Source organism: Macadamia integrifolia, chromosome 1, assembly GCF_013358625.1.
Source record: "Macadamia integrifolia cultivar HAES 741 chromosome 1, SCU_Mint_v3, whole genome shotgun sequence".
Lineage (NCBI taxonomy): Eukaryota > Viridiplantae > Streptophyta > Magnoliopsida > Proteales > Proteaceae > Macadamia > Macadamia integrifolia.
The window spans coordinates 4,775,712-4,794,842 of NC_056557.1; the positions used below are offsets into that span (position 1 = coordinate 4,775,712).

At 39.4% G+C, this 19,131-nt stretch overlaps 1 protein-coding gene and 1 long non-coding RNA gene across 3 annotated transcripts in view; one reads left to right on the forward strand and one right to left on the reverse strand.

The window, feature by feature from the left end:
• The window catches only part of LOC122080643, a 12,489-nt gene extending 6,831 nt beyond the window's left edge, over positions 1-5,658 (reverse strand). The window contains exon 1 of the long non-coding RNA XR_006140857.1: positions 5,602-5,658. This is a non-coding gene — a long non-coding RNA (uncharacterized LOC122080643). The remainder of the gene's footprint in view (positions 1-5,601) is intronic.
• Positions 1-17,573, forward strand: part of LOC122080630 — a 23,982-nt gene extending 6,409 nt beyond the window's left edge. The window contains exons 3-12 of one of the 2 annotated variants that reach the window (XM_042647429.1): positions 10,510-11,880; positions 11,965-12,286; positions 12,428-12,683; positions 12,761-12,977; positions 14,300-14,658; positions 14,851-14,997; positions 15,417-15,496; positions 16,251-16,495; positions 16,630-16,716; positions 16,912-17,573. In XM_042647429.1, coding sequence (XP_042503363.1) covers positions 10,510-11,880; positions 11,965-12,286; positions 12,428-12,683; positions 12,761-12,977; positions 14,300-14,658; positions 14,851-14,997; positions 15,417-15,496; positions 16,251-16,495; positions 16,630-16,716; positions 16,912-17,079 — 3,252 coding nt within the window. In that variant the 3' untranslated portion in view covers positions 17,080-17,573. The remainder of the gene's footprint in view (positions 1-10,509; positions 11,881-11,964; positions 12,287-12,427; positions 12,684-12,760; positions 12,978-14,299; positions 14,659-14,850; positions 14,998-15,416; positions 15,497-16,250; positions 16,496-16,629; positions 16,717-16,911) is intronic. The other variant, XM_042647437.1, reaches the window with a different exon arrangement.
• Positions 17,574-19,131: the final 1,558 nt, after the last annotated feature.

Sequence of the window (19,131 nt, forward strand, 5' to 3'; positions counted from 1 at the left end):
GGGAGGTTGAGGGGGATAGTTTGTGACAGTTGTTGCACAACATTTGAAATTTGTGTTCTCTTTTGTGAGTTGTTTGCTACTGTGGTGAAACGGCAGCCCCCTGAGTGGTGAATCTAAGGATTGATTGGTGGTGAATCTAATGATAGGCAATAGGTGGTGAAGCCTTGGTCATATCCCCTTCTCTTTCTTCTTCTTTTTCTTCTTCTTATTTTCCTGCATGTCAATAGAATGCATAGGATGCTATTGCTGCAACTCAGACAGATATTCGAAGATAGAAAATAGACCTATGTCCTTCCATCACTGCTGTCAAGGATTATCCCATGTTTTATCTGCAAATACTGTCTATTCCACGAAGGTACAACAGCTTGCGTTTTCTGTTTTTCTTCTCAGTTCTGTCCTCAAGTTGTTACTGCTCTAACTCTAATTTCAACCCTTTGACAGGGCTCAAACTAGGTGATTTTATTCCCCCTTACCTTACAAATAGCTGATTTGTAGTTATTTTAGTTTCTCTTACTAGTTTGGTGTTTTTCTAATTTTCTATTTTCTGTCCCCCGCTAGTATTTCTCATCTGACCATTGGATTCTCACAATATTCTAGTCACTACTACAGCAGGTTTGGACTAGCCTTTTGACCAGATTTTGAATCCCATTGCATTGCTGATTTGTGAGTTATTCCAATTTCTATTTTCTGACCTATTGATGCCTAAGCTTGGAACACTGTGATTCTGTCCTGTGACAAATTCTATGAATTAAAAATTTAATTTTGAATTCTTAGAACACATCAATACCGACAGCCCAAAACCACTTAATTTCTCAATGCAGCCTAGGAGAAATTGATCTTTGTCTTGAAAACTTCAAATCTGTGATAGATAACCTTGCCAATCCTATGTCTTGATCCTCTTGCAGTACTTTAAAGCCCTAAACGTCAATTCAGTTCCAGACCTAGTTTTCATATTGGGAAAAGACCCCCACCCTGACAGTGTGGGGATGCAGTCCCATACCCTCTCACATCCTGACCATATGGGCCCCAGATTGACATTCTCTCCTCCGTGACCTTGCGGACCCTTTCCCATGCCATGATTAGTGTATCATGGGAGATTCCCCCACAATGTTGAGGTGAGGAACCCTTCCTTTCATATTTTAATCTATTCTAGAAACCTTGATTCTTCAATCTATATGAGTAAATGTTAAGGATAGGTATGCCACATCGTGTTATTGTGTACATGTACTACATAGCGTTGTACTACCTTCTGTATTTGGCACCCTTTGTACTGCATTTCTATATTATAAATAAGAGTAGCCTCCGTCATATTTGACAAGCCAAATCATTCCCCAATTCTTTGGTTCTCAACTGGAAACATTTCTTTTTGGACAAAAAATTCTACAATTTCCACCTGGAAACTTTATCCAGACATAGTTCCTACTTTGTCAATGCTTCTAAACTCTAGTTTTGTAAAAATCCTGGTTATTACTTGAAGACCATACATCATAACCCTAGGCAATGGCCAGGCTGGTAGACTAGATAACGGTATTGTAATTGGCTGGGTTCATCTTTTGCCTATGGGTGTGCTGGTTCACTACATGCTTTTAGTAGAAAGAAATGGGATGGGAGTTTGCTGGTTGTTACTTCACTTCACTACTATGCTGATCTAGGTGGCTTATTGGTGCCTTGCCCATGGTCAGTCCTGGTTTTTTCTTTTAATAACTGCAGAACTTCAGTATTCTAGGCCATGCTCTAGAATTTTACTAAGGATAATTTCATTTACACTATCCTATCCACTATTTGAACCACATGGCAGGATGGTGTGATGATTCTGACTTTTGGATAGATATGTATATGTTTAGATTAGTCACATGCTAAATTTCAAAACCTAATTCAATAAATACCCTCCAATGTATTGGCATGCATCCTTATATTTTTCAGCCATCCTTGTATCTCCATACACCCTTCAGTGGTTCCTAGTGTTAAAATTCTAGAGTAATAGTAGAGACCAATAGGCATATAAAGAAACCAAAGTCTCACTCCTTAACCAATGTGGGATATTAACACCTGCATTTTCAAAGCTTTATTTGCCACTTGGCAGTGTCTGTTTGGGTTGAAACTTGACTAGGCAGGGGTCATTGTGGTCTACCTGATCTAGTACGAGGCTAATTCTGCCATAATATGACCTGCACATCTAGAAATTCAATGAATGGTGTGGGCCCCATGGAGATGTAGCAGCAGCGAAAGGTGGTGAATCCTTTGAAGAGGATTCATTTGTTAGAAGAGTGGTTGCTGGGGTATTCATTTGACTGAAGAATTGACTATATTTGATGTGACAAGAAAGAAAAGTGTGTCTTCTCTCCTGAAGCTTTGCTCCTATGATGATGTAGCAGCAGCGAAAGGTGGTGAATCCTTTGAAGAGGTTGGTGAAGTCTAACCTGGGTCCTCATGGTGAAGCCAGATTATATCTCTTCTTCTTTACCTTTATCTTTCTCTTACTCTTCTCTTCCATTACCTATTCTGTCCACCAGTTTCCAGCCAAGTATATTCGTGTCTGTCTCTATGATTTTCGCTTTTGTTTCATTGGTTTTAATGACCAGTTAGTACATCTGTATTGTTATATCCTGTGTGTAGGTACCACGGACCTCCGCCCCCCCGGGGATCAGGATACGGCGCGTAGCGCGTGTATACACACTAGGGTTCGACCCTAATGAGATGAGATAGTATCCCCTGGTCATCAAATGCCAAAGGGGGATACACGTTATGGGTAAAATAGAGTCGCCACCTAGAAAGGGTCTAGGACCCATAAATGTCTCCCCCAATCAAGGGAGAGAGACTAATGACTCTGACGGATAAGGCTGGTTTGCACCAAGATTCTAGACAAGTGTCAAGTGATAGACTGGGAAGGTGTTAGGCACCCAGTCTGCCCCACCCTAAGGCCGGTCTCTTTTTGTTTGACCAAAGTTTGTTTGTACCCTACTAACTAGTCCTAAATCTAGGTCACTGAAAACCCTAAACTAGGTATCTAAGCATGACATGTGAAAACATTAAACCAAGTGTCTAAATTATGCTAGCTAGGTTATGATGCAAATAGTGAAATGATTACGCTAATTAAATAAGCTTAAATGATTTAATTAATGTATGATGAGTTTTAGATTAAGCTAATTAAACAAGCCTAATCCTAGGATTAGTTTAGCAACTTATGAAACCCTAAATTAAACTAATTCAATTAATTGAGCTTGACCTAGATGGATGATTAATGAACTTATGAAATCCTAAATTGAACTAATGGGTTTAATTGAGTCTAGCCTAGATGGATGGTTAATGAAATTATAAAATCCTAAATTGAACTAATTAAAATGATTAAACCCAATCCCTAGTAATTTGCAATAAATTATTACAATCCTACTTAATCTAATTGGTAAAAGGATTTATAACTTAAATGAGACCTAATTAATTTATAAAAGTTAAACGGATTAGTTACATTAAATGAATGCATTTTTACTAATCTACCTAATCTAGTGTAGGGGGATTAAATTAAACCTATAGTTTAATTAAACTAATTATGAAACCTAATTGCACTAATTATGTTTACCTTGAGTTAATCCTAAGATGAGTTAAACATTTTTCAAAACCCTAGTTAAGCTAATGAGAAGAGAATCTTTTAACTAAATAAATGCAATGCTAATTATCTTCTAAATTAAATATGTCTAATGATTATTTCATGCTATACCTACATTATGTTAGAGTCTAAATGTTATATTAATTGAACCCATTAAATAATTAAAACAACTAATTACGATAAAGAAAAGCACTAGTAAAAAAATGATATATGAGCTTAAGCAATTAAACTAATCAAAGAAGCTAAATGAAATGATTAAAGGAAGCTAAACAAGCTAAAACAAGGGAAAGCTAGATGAATTGGAATACAAGTATATTAATTGCACTATTTTAAACAAGATCTGATTTTTTATTGCATTTAAAGAAAGAGGATGAAAAACCCTAAAAAATAAGAAATTATAACACGAACTCATTCCCCAAATACATCCTAATGCTACGGGCCGGTTTGAGGGGCCAGCCACGCCCGTCCTAACATACGCCTTACACTACGTCCCATACGTTATTAAGAGGGAAATAAAATAAAATCACTTGATTTTAAATTTTTAAAATTAGGGGAATCCCAAACCTAAGTTCTAGGACTAGATGCATTACAGACCTAAAATCAAACCACAATGGATAAAAGAAAAATAAAATATAAAAAAAAAAGGAGGGAAAGATTCCACATAGAAATGAAATAATAGGTTGGGGGCATTACAAATATGGGCTATCTAATAGCAAATTAAAGAAATAACAAAAAAACAAGAAAATAAAATAAGGAGAAGAAGAAAAAGTGAGTTGCAGGTTCGGTTACAGCAGGCTTTGGAGGAAGGAAGATGAGAAGAGAAGAAGAAGAAGAAAAGAAGAAAGAGGGGGGTTCGGTTGCTGCTGCAGGAGAAAAAGAAGAGAAGAGAAGAAGAAGAAGAAAAGAAGAAAGAGGGGGGTTCGGTTGCTGCCAGTTACAGCAGCAGGGAAGGAAAAGAGAAAGAAAAAGAAGAAGAAGAAGAAGAAAGTTCGGTTGCTGCCAGTTACAGTAGCAGGGAAGGAAAACAGAAAGAAAAAGAAGAAGAAAAAGAAGAAGGTCCGGTTGCTGCCAGTTACAGTAGCAGGGAAGGAAAAGAGAAAGAAAAAGCAGAAGAAGAAGAAGAAGAAGAAGAAGAAGAAGAAAGTTCGGTTGCTGCCAGTTACAGTAGCCGGGAAGGAAAAGAGAAAGAAAAAGAAGGAGAAGAAGAAGAAGAAGAAGAAGAAGAAGAAGAAGAAGAAGAAGAAGAAGAAGAAGAAGAGAGGAGGATTAGGGGCGGCTGCGGTTCGGTTGCTGCCGGTTAGGGGTTGCAGCAGCAGGGAAGGAAAAGAGAAAGAAGAAGAAGAAGAGAGGAGGATTAGGTGCGGCTGCGGTTCGGTTGCTGCCGGTTAGGGGTTGCAGCAGCAGGGAAGGAAAAGAGAAGAAGAGAAGAAGAAGAAGAAGAAGGAGGAGGAGTTAGTGCGGCTCGGTTGCTGCCGGTTAGGGGTTGCAGCAGCAGGGAAGGAAAAGAGAAGAAGAGAAGAAGAAGAAGAAGGAGAAGGAGGAGGAGTTAGTGCGGCTCGGTTGCTGCTGGTTAGGGGTTGCAGCAGCAGGGAAGGAAAAGAGAAGAAGAAGAAGAAGGAGGAGGAGTTAGTGCGGCTGTGGTTCAGCTATAGGGAAAAAAAGAAACAAAGGAAGAAAAGATGGGGAAGAAATTAGGGCTTGAGATCCTAATCTAAGGGTCTAGATTAAAAGAACAAAAAGTAACTTAAAAAAAAACTAAACCAAATCAAAGGTAAACATAAAAAAAAACAATTAAACTTAATTAATCTAAAAAATCAATTACCTAAACACCTTTAATTGGACCAAAATAAATCAATTCATATCTAATGAACCATATTGAACCTAACTGAGACTAATTAAACATAATTAATCTAAACAAATCAATTATTAATAAACTAGGAATTAATTTATTAAATTAGATAAGCTAGTTCTAACTGCAATTAGGAGAAGAAAAATACCTTAAGCCGGCTTTAATCAAGGAACAAGGGGAGATAACCCTTGTGCTTTGAGCCCCCAAATCGAACCGAACCGGATAAGACCTCCCGGCTCAATGAAGGATTAATGTATTAAACTTTTAAACTTGGAGAATGTTTGATTTTAGAGGGAAGAAGTTAGCCAAAAACCTTAATGGGGCCATCCTCTCTCCCAAATTCTCAATTTTTCTCCTCCCCTTTGGAAGAGGGGAAGGGCTGTTTTTATAGCCATGGGACTTGGGACAATTTTCTCAAATTTCCGATGTGGGACTAAAACTAGAGAGGATTGTCCAAAAAGCCTTGCTTTTGGACAAAGGGGTTTGGGCCTGATGGAGGCCGAGGTTCAGCACGGCCTGATGGAGGCCGAGGTGGAGCACGGCCTGATGGAGGCCGAGGTGCAGCACGGCCTGATGTAGGCCGAGGTTCAGCACGACTTTATGGAGGCCGAGGTGGAGCACGGCCGGATGGAGGCAGAGGTGGGGCACGGCCTGATGTAGGCCGAGGTGGAGCACGGCCGGATGGAGGCCGAGGTGCAGCACGGCCTGATGTAGGCCGAGGTGCAGCACGGCCTGATGTAGGCCGAGGTGCAGCACGGCCTGATGTAGGCCGAGGTTCAGCACGGCTTTATGGAGGCCGAGGTGGGGCACGGCCTGATGTAGGCCGAGGTGGAGCACGGCCGGATGGAGGCCGAGGTGCAGCACGGCCTGATGTAGGCCGAGGTGCAGCACAGCCTGATGTAGGCCGAGGTGGAGCACGGCCCGATGGAGGCCGAGGTGCAGCACGGCCTGGTGTAGGCCGAGGTGGAGCACGGCCTGATGGAGGCCGAGGTGGAGCACGGCCTGATGGAGGCCGAGGTGCAGCACGGCCTGATGTAGGCCGAGGTGCAGCACGGCCTGATGTAGGCCGAGGTGCAGCACGGCCTGATGTTGGCCGAGGTGGAGCACGGCCTGATGTTGGCCGAGGTGGAGCACGGCCTGTTGGAGGCCGAGGTGGAGCACGGCCTGTTGGAGGCCGAGGTGGAGCACAGCCTGATGTAGGCCGAGGTGGAGCACGGCCTGTTGGAGGCCGAGGTGCAGCACGGCTTGATGGAGGCCGAGGTGGAGCACGGCCTTATGGAGGCCGAGGTGCAGCACGGCCTGATGGAGGCCGAGGTGCAGCACGGCCTGATGGAGGCCGAGGTGGAGCACGGCCTGATGGAGGCCGAGGTGGAGCACAACGTCAAATTCTAATTTTTGAAAAAAATTTCTCTTGAAAGTTTATAGCAAAATATGGTCATTTTCTACTCTAAGTTTGAAAATTCTCCAAGTCTAAAATATCCAACATGTAATCCTTCATATTGTCATCATTGCCGGGTGGTGACAAAATTCGGTGTCTACACTGTGCTGCAGGTTTCCCTTATTGACTAGTCACTCTCAGTTCTGCAGATCACTCCTTTTTTCTGATCTGTTGGTTCTGTTATCAGCCGTGACATCATTGTGTGTGTGTGTTTGATCTTCTGTCCATTGTTCCCTATTGTTCTGTCCAACAAGTGCTCACTGATCTCTATTGTTACTGCAGGGGTTTGGATACTGTTTCCGTTACTATTTTGGCTGCAGGTTATAATTGTATTTTCTGGACACTATATTTGTTCCTCAATTTTCACCCCAAAGATTAGATTTTTTTTTTTTTAATTTTATTTTATTTAAATTTGTTGCTCAACGTTAGTTCCTTTAGTATCTTAAATTTGATTTTTATCAGACCAGCCAGTTGTAAGTTATATCTAGTTTTAGTTAACTTGCTAATTCATGTGAAAGGCTAAGGCTGAGTTTGGTAGTCATCTACAAAAAAAAAATAAAGCGTTTGGTGTCAACTTGGTGTTTTTCGTTTTTTTTTTGGAGCAAAAAGGGAAAAAAAAAAACCGCTAGAAACGCAAAATGATGGAAAGACAAAACCTTGTTCCGTCATTTTGGTTTTGTTCCAAGTACAGAAAAAGTGAACAACTAGAGTAATCGTTCCTGAAACAGGTTCACCAAACACCATTGTTTTTTGTTTTAAAACGGCATTTTGACACAAACTTAAAATTCTGTTTTTGACACGAAATGTCATTTCTGGAACTGAATGACTACCAAATGCAGCCTAAGTTTCTATTTCTGTTTCGTGTCGTTACAGCAGATTCCACCTTTGGATCTGTTTGATTTTCGGAGGAACATATCACCCCACTAAAAAGGAATAGCTGATTCCAATTCCAACTCAGCTCCATCCGACCGTTGGATGTTGTTTTGTTTGATTTTTACTATTCTGCCATAATGTATTCTGTCATAGGGTCATTGTGTTTCTATCATGTGGGTTTGTGTTCTATTAAGCCTATCCTTCCTACCCTAGAACACTCTTGTATGGCTCACCCTTGAGCCCTGGGCAGGCATTGAATGTTGCATCGACTGCAAAATCAAAGTTGAGAAAGTGATTTGGCTTGTCAAAGACGACAAAAGCTGATCTTATTTATAATGTGATAACGGATTATAAATAAGGTATTGTTAGCTAGGACTGAGTCATAATGCAGTCATAGTCTTTATCCTACATACAATGAACCTAGACAGTCTAGTCATCTAGTTTATCCTTCAACAATCAATCATTTAGCCTTGGTCCTCTCGTCATCCGATTCCCGAAATCTTGTGCCACAATTTACATATCAACAAAAGTACTGAACCTTGATTACTTCTGTGATCACAACCAAAATTCACCAATGCATACTGCGTGAGCTTCACAATAAACATGAGAATCAGCCTGGATCAATTACTATTGCCTTGCCCCACAGCCTCGTTGGCAGGGCAAGGAATCTTTTCTGTCCAAGGAGGGCAACCACAACAACTTCAGGGTCACTCCGCTATTATTAGAGAAACAAGTCAAATCCCAACTCCTTGCCTTGAGAAACACAATCAACATTAAGCTTAAGCTGTTCAGGAGAAGGATGAAATGAACAAACAAACTTGATCACATTCTACAAAGGGTATAAATTAGAGTGAACGCCTTAACAGTTGAAGCATCCACGTCGAAACATCAATTTGTGAAAAAGATATCTGAGAAATGCCTCCTTAAGATGGGAGATAATTTGAAAAAACATTTAATCAGCCATTGACACCCTCCCATTATGCTTTCTATTACTTTGTTCAACCCAGATCTCATGTAAAATAGATCTGGAAAGAGTAGCCTTGATCAAACCAGCATATAGCAGCTTAGAAGCATCCCATACCACAAATTGGGCCTCTGTAAGATTGAATGAAACCCAGCTACAGGGAATCCATTATTGGTGCTAAAACAACCCCAAAATTTTTGTTTGACACTTGCTTCATGAATAGATGGTGGAAATCCTCCAATCAATTGAGCAGGAAGCACTCATACCCATGGTTTAAGATCTCGCTAATATCTCGTTTTTTCAAAAAGGCGAGACGAGATGTATGAGGAGTTATAAATTGTACGAAAACTCAACCGAGATCTTGAGATCTCGCCAAATCTCACCGAGATCTCACCTCTCTTCTTTTTTAAAGAAAAACACTGAGGAGCAAGGTTTTTGGCGCTTTTTGCTTGAAGATCTTCATTCTTACACTTATTGAAGCTTAAAGAGTAGAGAATATTATCTCCTCATCCACATTTGGAGTTACGTTAATTTTCAATGTATGTGAATGTGACTCATCAGTCATTAATGTTAATTGTTAAACAATTCAGTAATTATCTATGATGTCTTTTAAATTCTTATGATTATATTGTCTCATGTGTCGATTGTGGAATGTGGATTGTGGAATAGAGCATATTGGCCTTGGGTCCGAAAAGTCGGAGACTAATTCCATAGGGTATGAAGTCAAAGTACCATTTTAGGTTTGATTTTTGAACAACTGATGCTTCCATTGTGTTTAGATGGCCTAAAATAGGGTAAATACCAAGTTTCAGGGGCTACAAAGATCATATGGTCACCAAGACCAACCACCGAGTCGACAGGAAAAAATACATGATCTCGGCGAGATCTCGCCAGATCTCTCTTTTTTGGATCAACAAGATGGGGGGCGAGAGAGAGAGATCTAAGCCTTGCTCATACCTCGGTACAAAAGGGTCTAGTTTGGTTGATATTGCCTAGACACCCTTGGGCCCAAGCATTCATTGATTGGAAAATACAACATGGGTGTGATCAGGATTTGGTGGGAATAATCCATGATCTTTTGTCCTTCACTTATTTGGCAACCAGGTCCACTAGGCCATGTATCTTTAACACTGGACTTAGCAACCCCATCCAAGATATCCTAGTCTTTCTAAATTACCTTCGCCAAGAATTACATTTTAGTCGTATATTCTCTAAAGAAGGTGCTTAGACATCATTTGAATAGCAGCTCAACAGCAGTGTCTGCAGCAAGCCTTCCTACTCTCAATTTCTAACATAGAAAGGAAAGGGGTTTGGGTTCTTTGTAACCACGGTTGGTTACACTGATTCTGTTCATATTGGAGTTTCCCTTAGGATGTTGATAGGCATGGTTGCACTGAGAATAACCCAAAATAAAAGGATATGTACTAAAAGCTGGAACCAAAACGAACTTTAACCATGCTCCCATAGTTCTCCATTTTATTTTTTTTGCCAGACCAGTATGAGTCAGAATTTAGCAATTGTAGTAGGTTGCCAAACCACTCATGTTGCAGATTTACATTCAGTTGTTTTCAATAACAGAAGGTGGAACATAGAGTTTTGTTTGCATCATGCAATTGAAACACCGCACTGAAATATGATACACACAAAGCTCTTGGCATTAAGACTGTCCCCTGTTTTGCACTTATTTTGCTATCACTTATACATTCAAGCAGGTGATCTCACACCAGAAATGAAAACTGTGTATCTACTGTTAATTTTGTTTATTTACATTTTAATGATAGGTTGGGGTCGATTGTGAGCTCTGCTTGTTGTCGCAAGATGACAGAATCCGTAGAAATTATCTTCTCACAGATCTTCAAACCTTGAATCTCAATGAATCACAGTCTGATGCATTGATAAGATCCATTGCTACAAAGAATTGCAACCATAAGAGTTCAGTGAAGCTTATTTGGGGCCCTCCAGGTACAGGGAAGACTAAGATGGTTGGTGCTTTGCTCTGGGTACTTCTAAGAATGAAATGCAGAACCCTCACATGTACACCGACTAATATTGCCTTAATGGAAGTCACATCACGCCTCTTGAAATTGGTTAGGGAGTCACTTCAGCATCACAATTATGGCTTGGGAGATATAGTCTTATCTGGTAATGAGGAGCGAATGAAGATTAAGGAACGTCAAGACCTTCATGATGTTTTTTTGGATTATCGTGCCCGTGAGCTTTCAAAATGCTTTGCCCCTCTCTCAGGGTGGAACCATCAACTAAACTCCATGATACCCTTGCTTGAAGATGCCGGTCATGTGTATCTTTTTTATTTGGAGGAGAAAAAGAAGGAAAAGCTGGATGTTTCTCAAAATGAGAGAAAAAAAGACAAAAACACAAAAGAGAAAGAGGAGGATAGTTCTAAGGGAAAAACCAAGGAAAAAAGGAAGCAAAAAATTGCTAGGAACTTAAAAGAAGGCAAACGCAAACATATACGGCAAGAAAAGATTCTTGCTCAAGAGAGTAAACAATTGAATTGCCTGGAACCAGAGTATCCTCCTGAAACCATGATAACTGAAGGGCAGGAGGATGGAAAGAAGGATGTTTTGACTATTGAGGTGTTCATCAAGAAAAGATTCACTGATATTCAGATGGACCTCCGGTTCTTCATTGTAACTTTGTGTAAGCACCTTCCTACGTCCTTCCTTTCTGTGAGAGTAGTAGAAGTCATGATTAAAGCTCTCCATTTTCTTGAATCTCTTGGAACTCTGTTACATGGATCTGTTACTAATGAAGAGCTGAAGTGCGTCTTTGTTGATTCTGAAGATTTAAAGACAACAGTTTGTGGCTCCAATACACTCTTGCTCGATAGGACCAGAAATGACTGCCTTAAGATTCTCAAATCCCTTCGTGAAGCATTTTCTGTTCCTAATTTTATGGATAAACATGCGATCAGGAATTTCTGTTTGCAGCATGCTTACTTGATTTTCAGTACTGTTTCAAGATCCGCGAAGTTGCACTCTGATGAGAGGACACCATTGGAGCTTTTGGTTATTGACGAAGCAGCACAGCTTAAAGAATGTGAATCAGCCATTCCCCTCCAATTGCCTGGTGTCCGGCATGCTATTCTCATAGGTGATGAACGACAACTGCCAGCAATGGTTCGAAGCAAGGTTGGAATTTCCACTTTCTTTTCATTACATTATGTTTCTTATGATCAGTAGTTCTCTCTTATTTGGGACCTTTCCATTTGTTAGATTTCGGAGAAGGCTGAATTTGGAAGAAGTCTGTTTGAAAGGTTGGTATCACTGGGACAAAAGAAGCACCTTCTCAATGTCCAGTATAGAATGCACCCATCAATAAGCGTATTCCCAAACACACAATTTTATAGAAACCAGATTTTGGATGCTCCATCTGTCAAAGAAAGAAGCCATGAAAGACACTTCCTTCAAGGTAATATGTATGGCCCCTATTCATTTATAAATGTTGCTTATGGAAGAGAGGAACTTGATGGGCATGGCATGAAAAACATGGTAGAGGTAGCAGTGGTTTCTGAGATTGTGAAAAGCCTCTTCAAAGGTATATGTCATCATTGATATTTTAAATACTTTCCTTTGAGCTAAATTTTATCTTTTTTTACCTAATGATTAGAAAAGAATTTCTTTTATATGGACATATTACCTTGACACATGCCTACGTAATCCATTTTTTCTGTTACAGCATCATTTGGTTCAAGGCAGAAGCTTAGTGTTGGTGTAATATCCCCATACAAGGCTCAAGTTTTTGCGATTAAAGAGAAACTTGGTGACACATATGATACACCAAGTGACTTCTCTGTGAGTGTTCGGACTGTTGATGGGTTTCAAGGTGGTGAGGAAGATGTAATAATAATCTCTACCGTCAGGTCTAATGGGAAAGGATCTGTGGGTTTCCTTGCCAATCTTCAACGTACCAATGTAGCTTTGACAAGGGCAAGGTACAAGATCATAACTTATATCTAGGTTAAGAATGTTTAACTCTTTTCGATTTACAACTTGGTTACTTTCTTTGCAGGTACTGCCTCTGGGTATTGGGGAATGGCCCAACTTTATTCAAAAGTGGTTCCATTTGGAGGAAACTAGTCCTTGATGCAAAGGATCGGGGGTGTTTTTTTAATGCTGATAAGGACGAGAGCTTGAAGGAAGCAATAATTGCTGGTCTGGTTGATCTTGGTGAATTTGATGAGTTACTTAATATGGATTATCTGCTGTTTGGTGGAGCGAGGTGGAAGGTATGTTGCCTGGATTTTTTGTGGTTTACCTTGGCTTACCCTTCTTAGTTCAGAATTGTAGGTGCTGAATACTTTAGTATTGCAACCCCTGTTTATGGAATTGTCTTTTGAAACATCATTTGTGTTTGGGTGAAACCAAACATCATTTGTGTTTGGGTAAAACCTTTCTGCTCAAATATCTGCCATGCGGCAGATTAGATGGAGGCCAAATTTGTGGACAGATAGACCCAACGTCCCCGATCACATAATAAAGTCGAGATAAAACAGAGTTTGGTGAGTGGCAAAATAGAGCTCTAAAAAATCATGACCATAGGAGAGTGCGCAGTTGTGGTCAGAAACCATAGGTGCATAGACATGCATGGTGGCATCTGATGAATTTGAATCTGAAACATGACACATGGCTAATCCAGTCCATGTCTTTTCTATCCAATGGTTGGAATAGTGACTTCATCTGTCGATGTGGCATGATGAAAGCATGCCATTTTGATACGCTGATCAAAGTTGAACTGAGTTTTTCCATTTGTACCTTCAGTTTCAGATGTTGCTGCTCCCGTATGCTTACACTGTCTGGTTTTATTATTTAATGACTCTTTAATATCCAACGAATGGAAAATTTCCTTGTTTTCTGATTAGTGTATTCGAAGTCTAAAAGCTTATCTCAATGCTTGATAAGAAAAGGAGACGAGGCCTAGAGTTGAGTATAAAAGGAACAGGAAGTTTTGACTCAAATTTTGTCTTCTCTGAGGAGGAATGCAAATCAAATGGCAACTTACCTGGCTATTGATTCATCTCCAATAATTTTTTAACTGTCTTTGATTAAAAAACCATGAAAACTTTCAAAGAGTGATTAGGAGAAATCATTTCATTGATAAAACAAAGAGTTTATTTAAAAACGTTTGTTAGTTCTGTCTTGATGAATGTTCACTACCATTTTCTTTTTTAATTTATCAACTGAGGATAACTCTTCTGTCTTCAGATATTAAAATTCCTGAGCTGTTAACGATTTGAATTTTCTTCTGGATGTATTCTCATCCTTGAGCCTCTAAATAAAGAGCCGGTTGTTACAATTCAAAATTTACATTCTGTCACTAGAAAAAAACTGTTGCACAATCTGAGTTTAATGAGCTTTTGAATTTTATTTCTTAAAATGTATTTTTTTTATGCATTTAAATTGAATTTCTATTGTTACAGATCAAAACTGGTCTTATCCTTCGTTCCCTTTCTCCTTTTCCATATCTCTCTCTCTCTCTCTCTCCCCCTCACCCCCCCCCCCAAAAAAAAAAACATAGATAACAAGTTTGATTTAATTTAATGTTCAACAGGTTCTCTTTAGCAATGATTTCTGGAAATCCATGGCTAAATTATGGATTAAGACTCGGAAAGAAGTATTTGCTCTATTAGTGAAGCTTGCAAGTGGATGGCGTCATCCCCAAAAGTGGAAATATCTCTACTTAATGGATGGCATTTCTTCTGAGCTGCTGAATATATACAAGGTCAACGTGTTCAATCTTGTCTGGACTGTTGATATTCTCAGAGAAAATTTCAAGTTCATCCAAGTCTTGAAAATTTGGGATATTTTACCATTGCAAGAGATACCAAAACTGGCTAAGCGACTGGATGATGTCTTTGGGAATTATGAAGTAAACGATATGAGCCGCTGCAAGTTCAAATGTTCTGAAGGGTAATTACATGATCATTCTACTTAACATGTACTTTTCAAATAATTTAATAGAAAAATGGGTCTAATAATATGAGCAGATCATTACATTTTTTATATGGTAGGACCATAATTTAGTAAATTTTTTTGTAGTAACATTATGTTTGAATGTTATTATGGACGGGAAGTTTCATGTTTTCTACTTCTGGTCACTAGGAAGTTGGAAGTTCCAATGAGTTGGGAAATCTCAAATGCTGCAACATTGATGGACCTTCAGGAGCCCAAACCTCTGCCGTTTTTGTCAAGTCGTTTTGTTTCGCTCCATCCGGGGAAGGAACCAAATGCATCAGCAGTAGTGTATGGGTGAGTTGTTTGAGGTTTTATTCATACATTGGTCTATATTTTTCAAAGATTATTGGGAAGTATGTAGCTTAAGTTGTCTATTGTTTTCTTATAAATTGAAATATGCCCTCAAATACTATCCCCTTCGGTGGGAAACTGTCCAATAAAGCATTATGGGTATATTCTTGTGAGAGGTCTTCTCTGGAAGCCCAACGGTTATATGCTGAACACGCTGAGGGGCCTGGTTATCTTGTTCAGTAGGAACTAGGAACTGCAGAGTATGTCATCATCATGGTCCAAAATTTTAGTTTCTGGATATTTAGCAGCTTTTATTGCTGTTCGGTTGGGACACATGGTACATCTTCTATGGTTAAAATTTCCGAAGATCAATTTGATAGTTTGCTGCAAATTACTGATAATGCTTGACCTATCGAAATCAGTGATATAACCTGCAAAACCAACGATTTGGCTGGAACTACAAGGATGAAGAGAAGGAGCCATCCAGGGATTCTGAAAAATGGTAAGTAAACAAATTCTTTAAATTCGATGGAACCTACTGTTATCTTATTTACAGTGTACAAACCATTAATTTGCAACCCTGAATCTAGTTCTACAATTTGAACCACCCAATCAGTATTTTGCCCTCGTAGGTTAGTAGCTGCATATGAGGAGTATGACCCATAAATTGAACTTTGGATTGATCCACCTACTTTAAGGCTATGTTTGGTTGCACTCGCTGACACTAGATCATTCGTCCTCTCCCCGAACTCATGAACCCCGCAGCAGGTCTTCCTCTTCTTTTTCTCTCCTGTTTTTGGCTTCTTGTCTGGAATCGTTGCCGGTTACTATATTTGCTTCTTCCTCTCCCTGAGTTCTCGAGACGTGAACCTCCTGCTTCATGAATATATGATCCCACAAGGCAGATAGGAATCCAACCACCACTGTGAACACAAGTACACCGTATCCGTCTCTCTCCATGGATTCTTAAACCTCTCTTCTCCATCTTTCTGGATCTCGCCACGGGTGAGAGTTAGAGAAAACCTTAGCGTCTCCATCTCCATTAGGCCTCCAATTTTTCCTTCCGTCTCTCCAATTTACCTCCAGACCTTCATATCTGATTTTATTCTTTTCTTTCAAGCTCTCCTTCACATTTCAAGTCTTTATAACTGTTTAATGCTGAAAGGATCTGATGCATCTCTGTCTCAACAATACTCCTCAATAGGATTACTGTGAACAGGTGTTCAAATAACCTAAACACTTTACTGATTATGTAGCTAAAGAAGATGGGTTGATAAAGGCTAATGAGATAGAGTTGTCCTCTTCTTCAGAGAGTGAAAACTCCCCGATCAGCTCAATTTTCTGCCTGAAGAATAATGTCTCCATGGAAGAGTTCGACCAAGTGGAGGACTGCTACATCTTGGACTTTGATCTATATGGTTTCGTTGATCAATTTGAAAAGCTCTCCCTCAAGGATGATGATGATGCTGAAGAGCTCGCTGTTACAGGTCAACGAGGCCAGGTTGGTACCCAAAACAGAGCATATAAACCATCAGTTAACTGAAATAATACCCTAGATGAAAATCCTAGTTTCTTTGTTAAGCCCCATTATCATATTATTTTTGTTGGAATTATATATTTGATATCCGTTGGTAGGTGGCATGTCTAGATTATCCCCACTCAAGGCATCTCTGTGCGAAATTTCCCTTCGACAGAACTCCTCGTGAGGATTACTGTGAACAGGTGCTCGAACTTCTAACCTCAAAACTCTTAACTGATTGGTGCATAGAATATTAAATAAACCAGCATTTACTTTTTATTCTATCCTAGTTTCCTAGTCGAGCAATTGATCCGAAGCTTGAGGTAATCTAATGATGTCTCTGTGTCAATTTCAAAATCAGCAGAGAAATTAATTAAAATGTGTTTTGATGGTTGCAGTGCTACTGTTATGTATGTGATATAATTGCCCCTTGCAAATTCTGGAAGAAACCAGTAGGTGGACATTGTGATGCGACAGAGCATGACGAGTTGTGGAAGAACCTGAGGGATAAGAATAAACCTGTGCCGCCACCTACCAGTGAAGCAACTCTCATCTTAGCTCTTTAAATGTATATATATCTAGATGAATTATATGGTAGCAGTGTTACTGTTATGTATCTGATTCAATTGCCCCTGCAAATCCTGGAAGAAACCAAAAGGACATTGTGAAGCTATAGTGCATGATGAGTTGTGGAAGAACCTGAGGGGAAAGAATAAACCAGTGCAGCCACCGATCAGTGAAGCAATCATCTTAGCTATTTACTTGTATATATATCTCAATGACCTGTTTTGGAGTCTGGCTTGCTAGATGAGCGATTTGTGTACCAATCTAACAAATCTAATATGCTAATGGATGGTCCACCAGATGTTGATTGTGGATAATGGTACGATTTTCTAGTAAGACAGTTCACGATCCCATGAATACAAGCAAACATATGAATCCATCCATGGAGATAATTTTGTGCAGATGAAAGTATGTAGATAAATCTGTAAAGGATGATGGGATTTTGAAACATCTAAATGTTGGAATAAGATCTGATTGCAGATGCTTTGACAGTAAACATGTTTGCAATTTTCAATAACAATAATAATGAAAGTAAGTATCTACTTTCTGGACTTCATCTGCATCAACTTTTTATTCAAATAAATACTCTACATTGGCATAGAAAGTAAACTAGTTCAATGGTCCAGCTAAACTTTAAACATCATGTCCTTCTAACTCTAATTGTTACATATTTTCAACCTTTGAAGATAAAATTATGGAAAACTATTGATACTTTATATAAAAAGTGAGGTTTAGCACCTGACAGCATTTACAGTCAGATCATTGGTAGTCATGCAAGTTTTAGAGGGTTTTTTTTTTATTTTTTCGGGGGGGGGGGCGGGGGGGGGACTGGGGTGGGGAGGGTTTTCTGTTCTAGCCAATTAGATTGGTATCTCTGATATGCACACCTTGTTGTACCATGAGGAAGGGTGATGTGAAAATATCAAAATGGTTTTAGATTGGCCGTCTGTAGAATTTTAAATTGAAATTCAGCAATGTACTCTTCAAGTATTGGCGTCATTCCTTAAAATTTTATATTGTTCATGTATTCGCATTCACCTCTTTTATTACTCTATACATTACAATACATTGAGTAGTAATTGTCCCAATATTATTCCATTAATTTCATGTTAGAGGTCATTTTAACATTTTCATAATCTTTCGATATATAAAAGTTGTCTCTTTTTGAGAATCTGTTGTTTTCAGAATATTAAAGTGGCAGTGTTAGACTTTTCATGTAGTCCTTGTGTTGAGTATAGCGGTTGAAGCAACAAAAAGTTCTGTAGTAATGGAAAGAGAGGGAAGAGAGAAGCTAAGAAGTAAGGGAAAGGGAGACGCCCGACCCCAACCCCGTGCGTGATTCAAAAACACCCTAGGAACCCCCACACACACATGACAAGGGAGAGTACCTCTCCAAAGTGCTTGCATCCTTAAGATAGGATTAAAGTTTCCAATGTGGGACTAAACTTTAGCTCACATGCTTTTACTAGTACCAATGAGTTTGAACAAAAAGAAGAGACTTGTTTTGAAACTTAACCTCCAACAGAATCACTTTTTAAAGCACTACTCTATTCCCATAATATTACTCTTGCGGAGTAGGATAAGGAGAAAGCACTTTCACCTCAGAATCATTCTTGCAGAGCTGATTTTTGTTGCCCACTGTCATAGTGCCAAGTGGATAAGTGATGTGGCTATTTCAACTATTGAATAGACAATTATGGTCTGGATTAGCCAGTTGATAGCTTAATTGAATCAACTACACAGTTTTCATAGTAATGGTTGTCTTCCTGAGATTGAAACAATTATGAAAATTTTTCCAGGGCAGATAAATCCTGACGATTGCTGTTCGACTTAGTTGTTTTCAAGCTTAGCGATCTTTGGGTTTTCTTTGATTGAACATTCCCGCATGGATTTCTGATTCTCAGAGCTGAGCTTTCCTTCTTCGTTTGGGAACATATCTCATCCACCCCACCATCTAAAAGCAATTGAAGCATATTAGGGTGTTAAGTATCTTTGATTTATAGATACATGGAACTTGAGGAAGGGAAGGGAAGGGAAGGGGAGGGGAGGGGAGG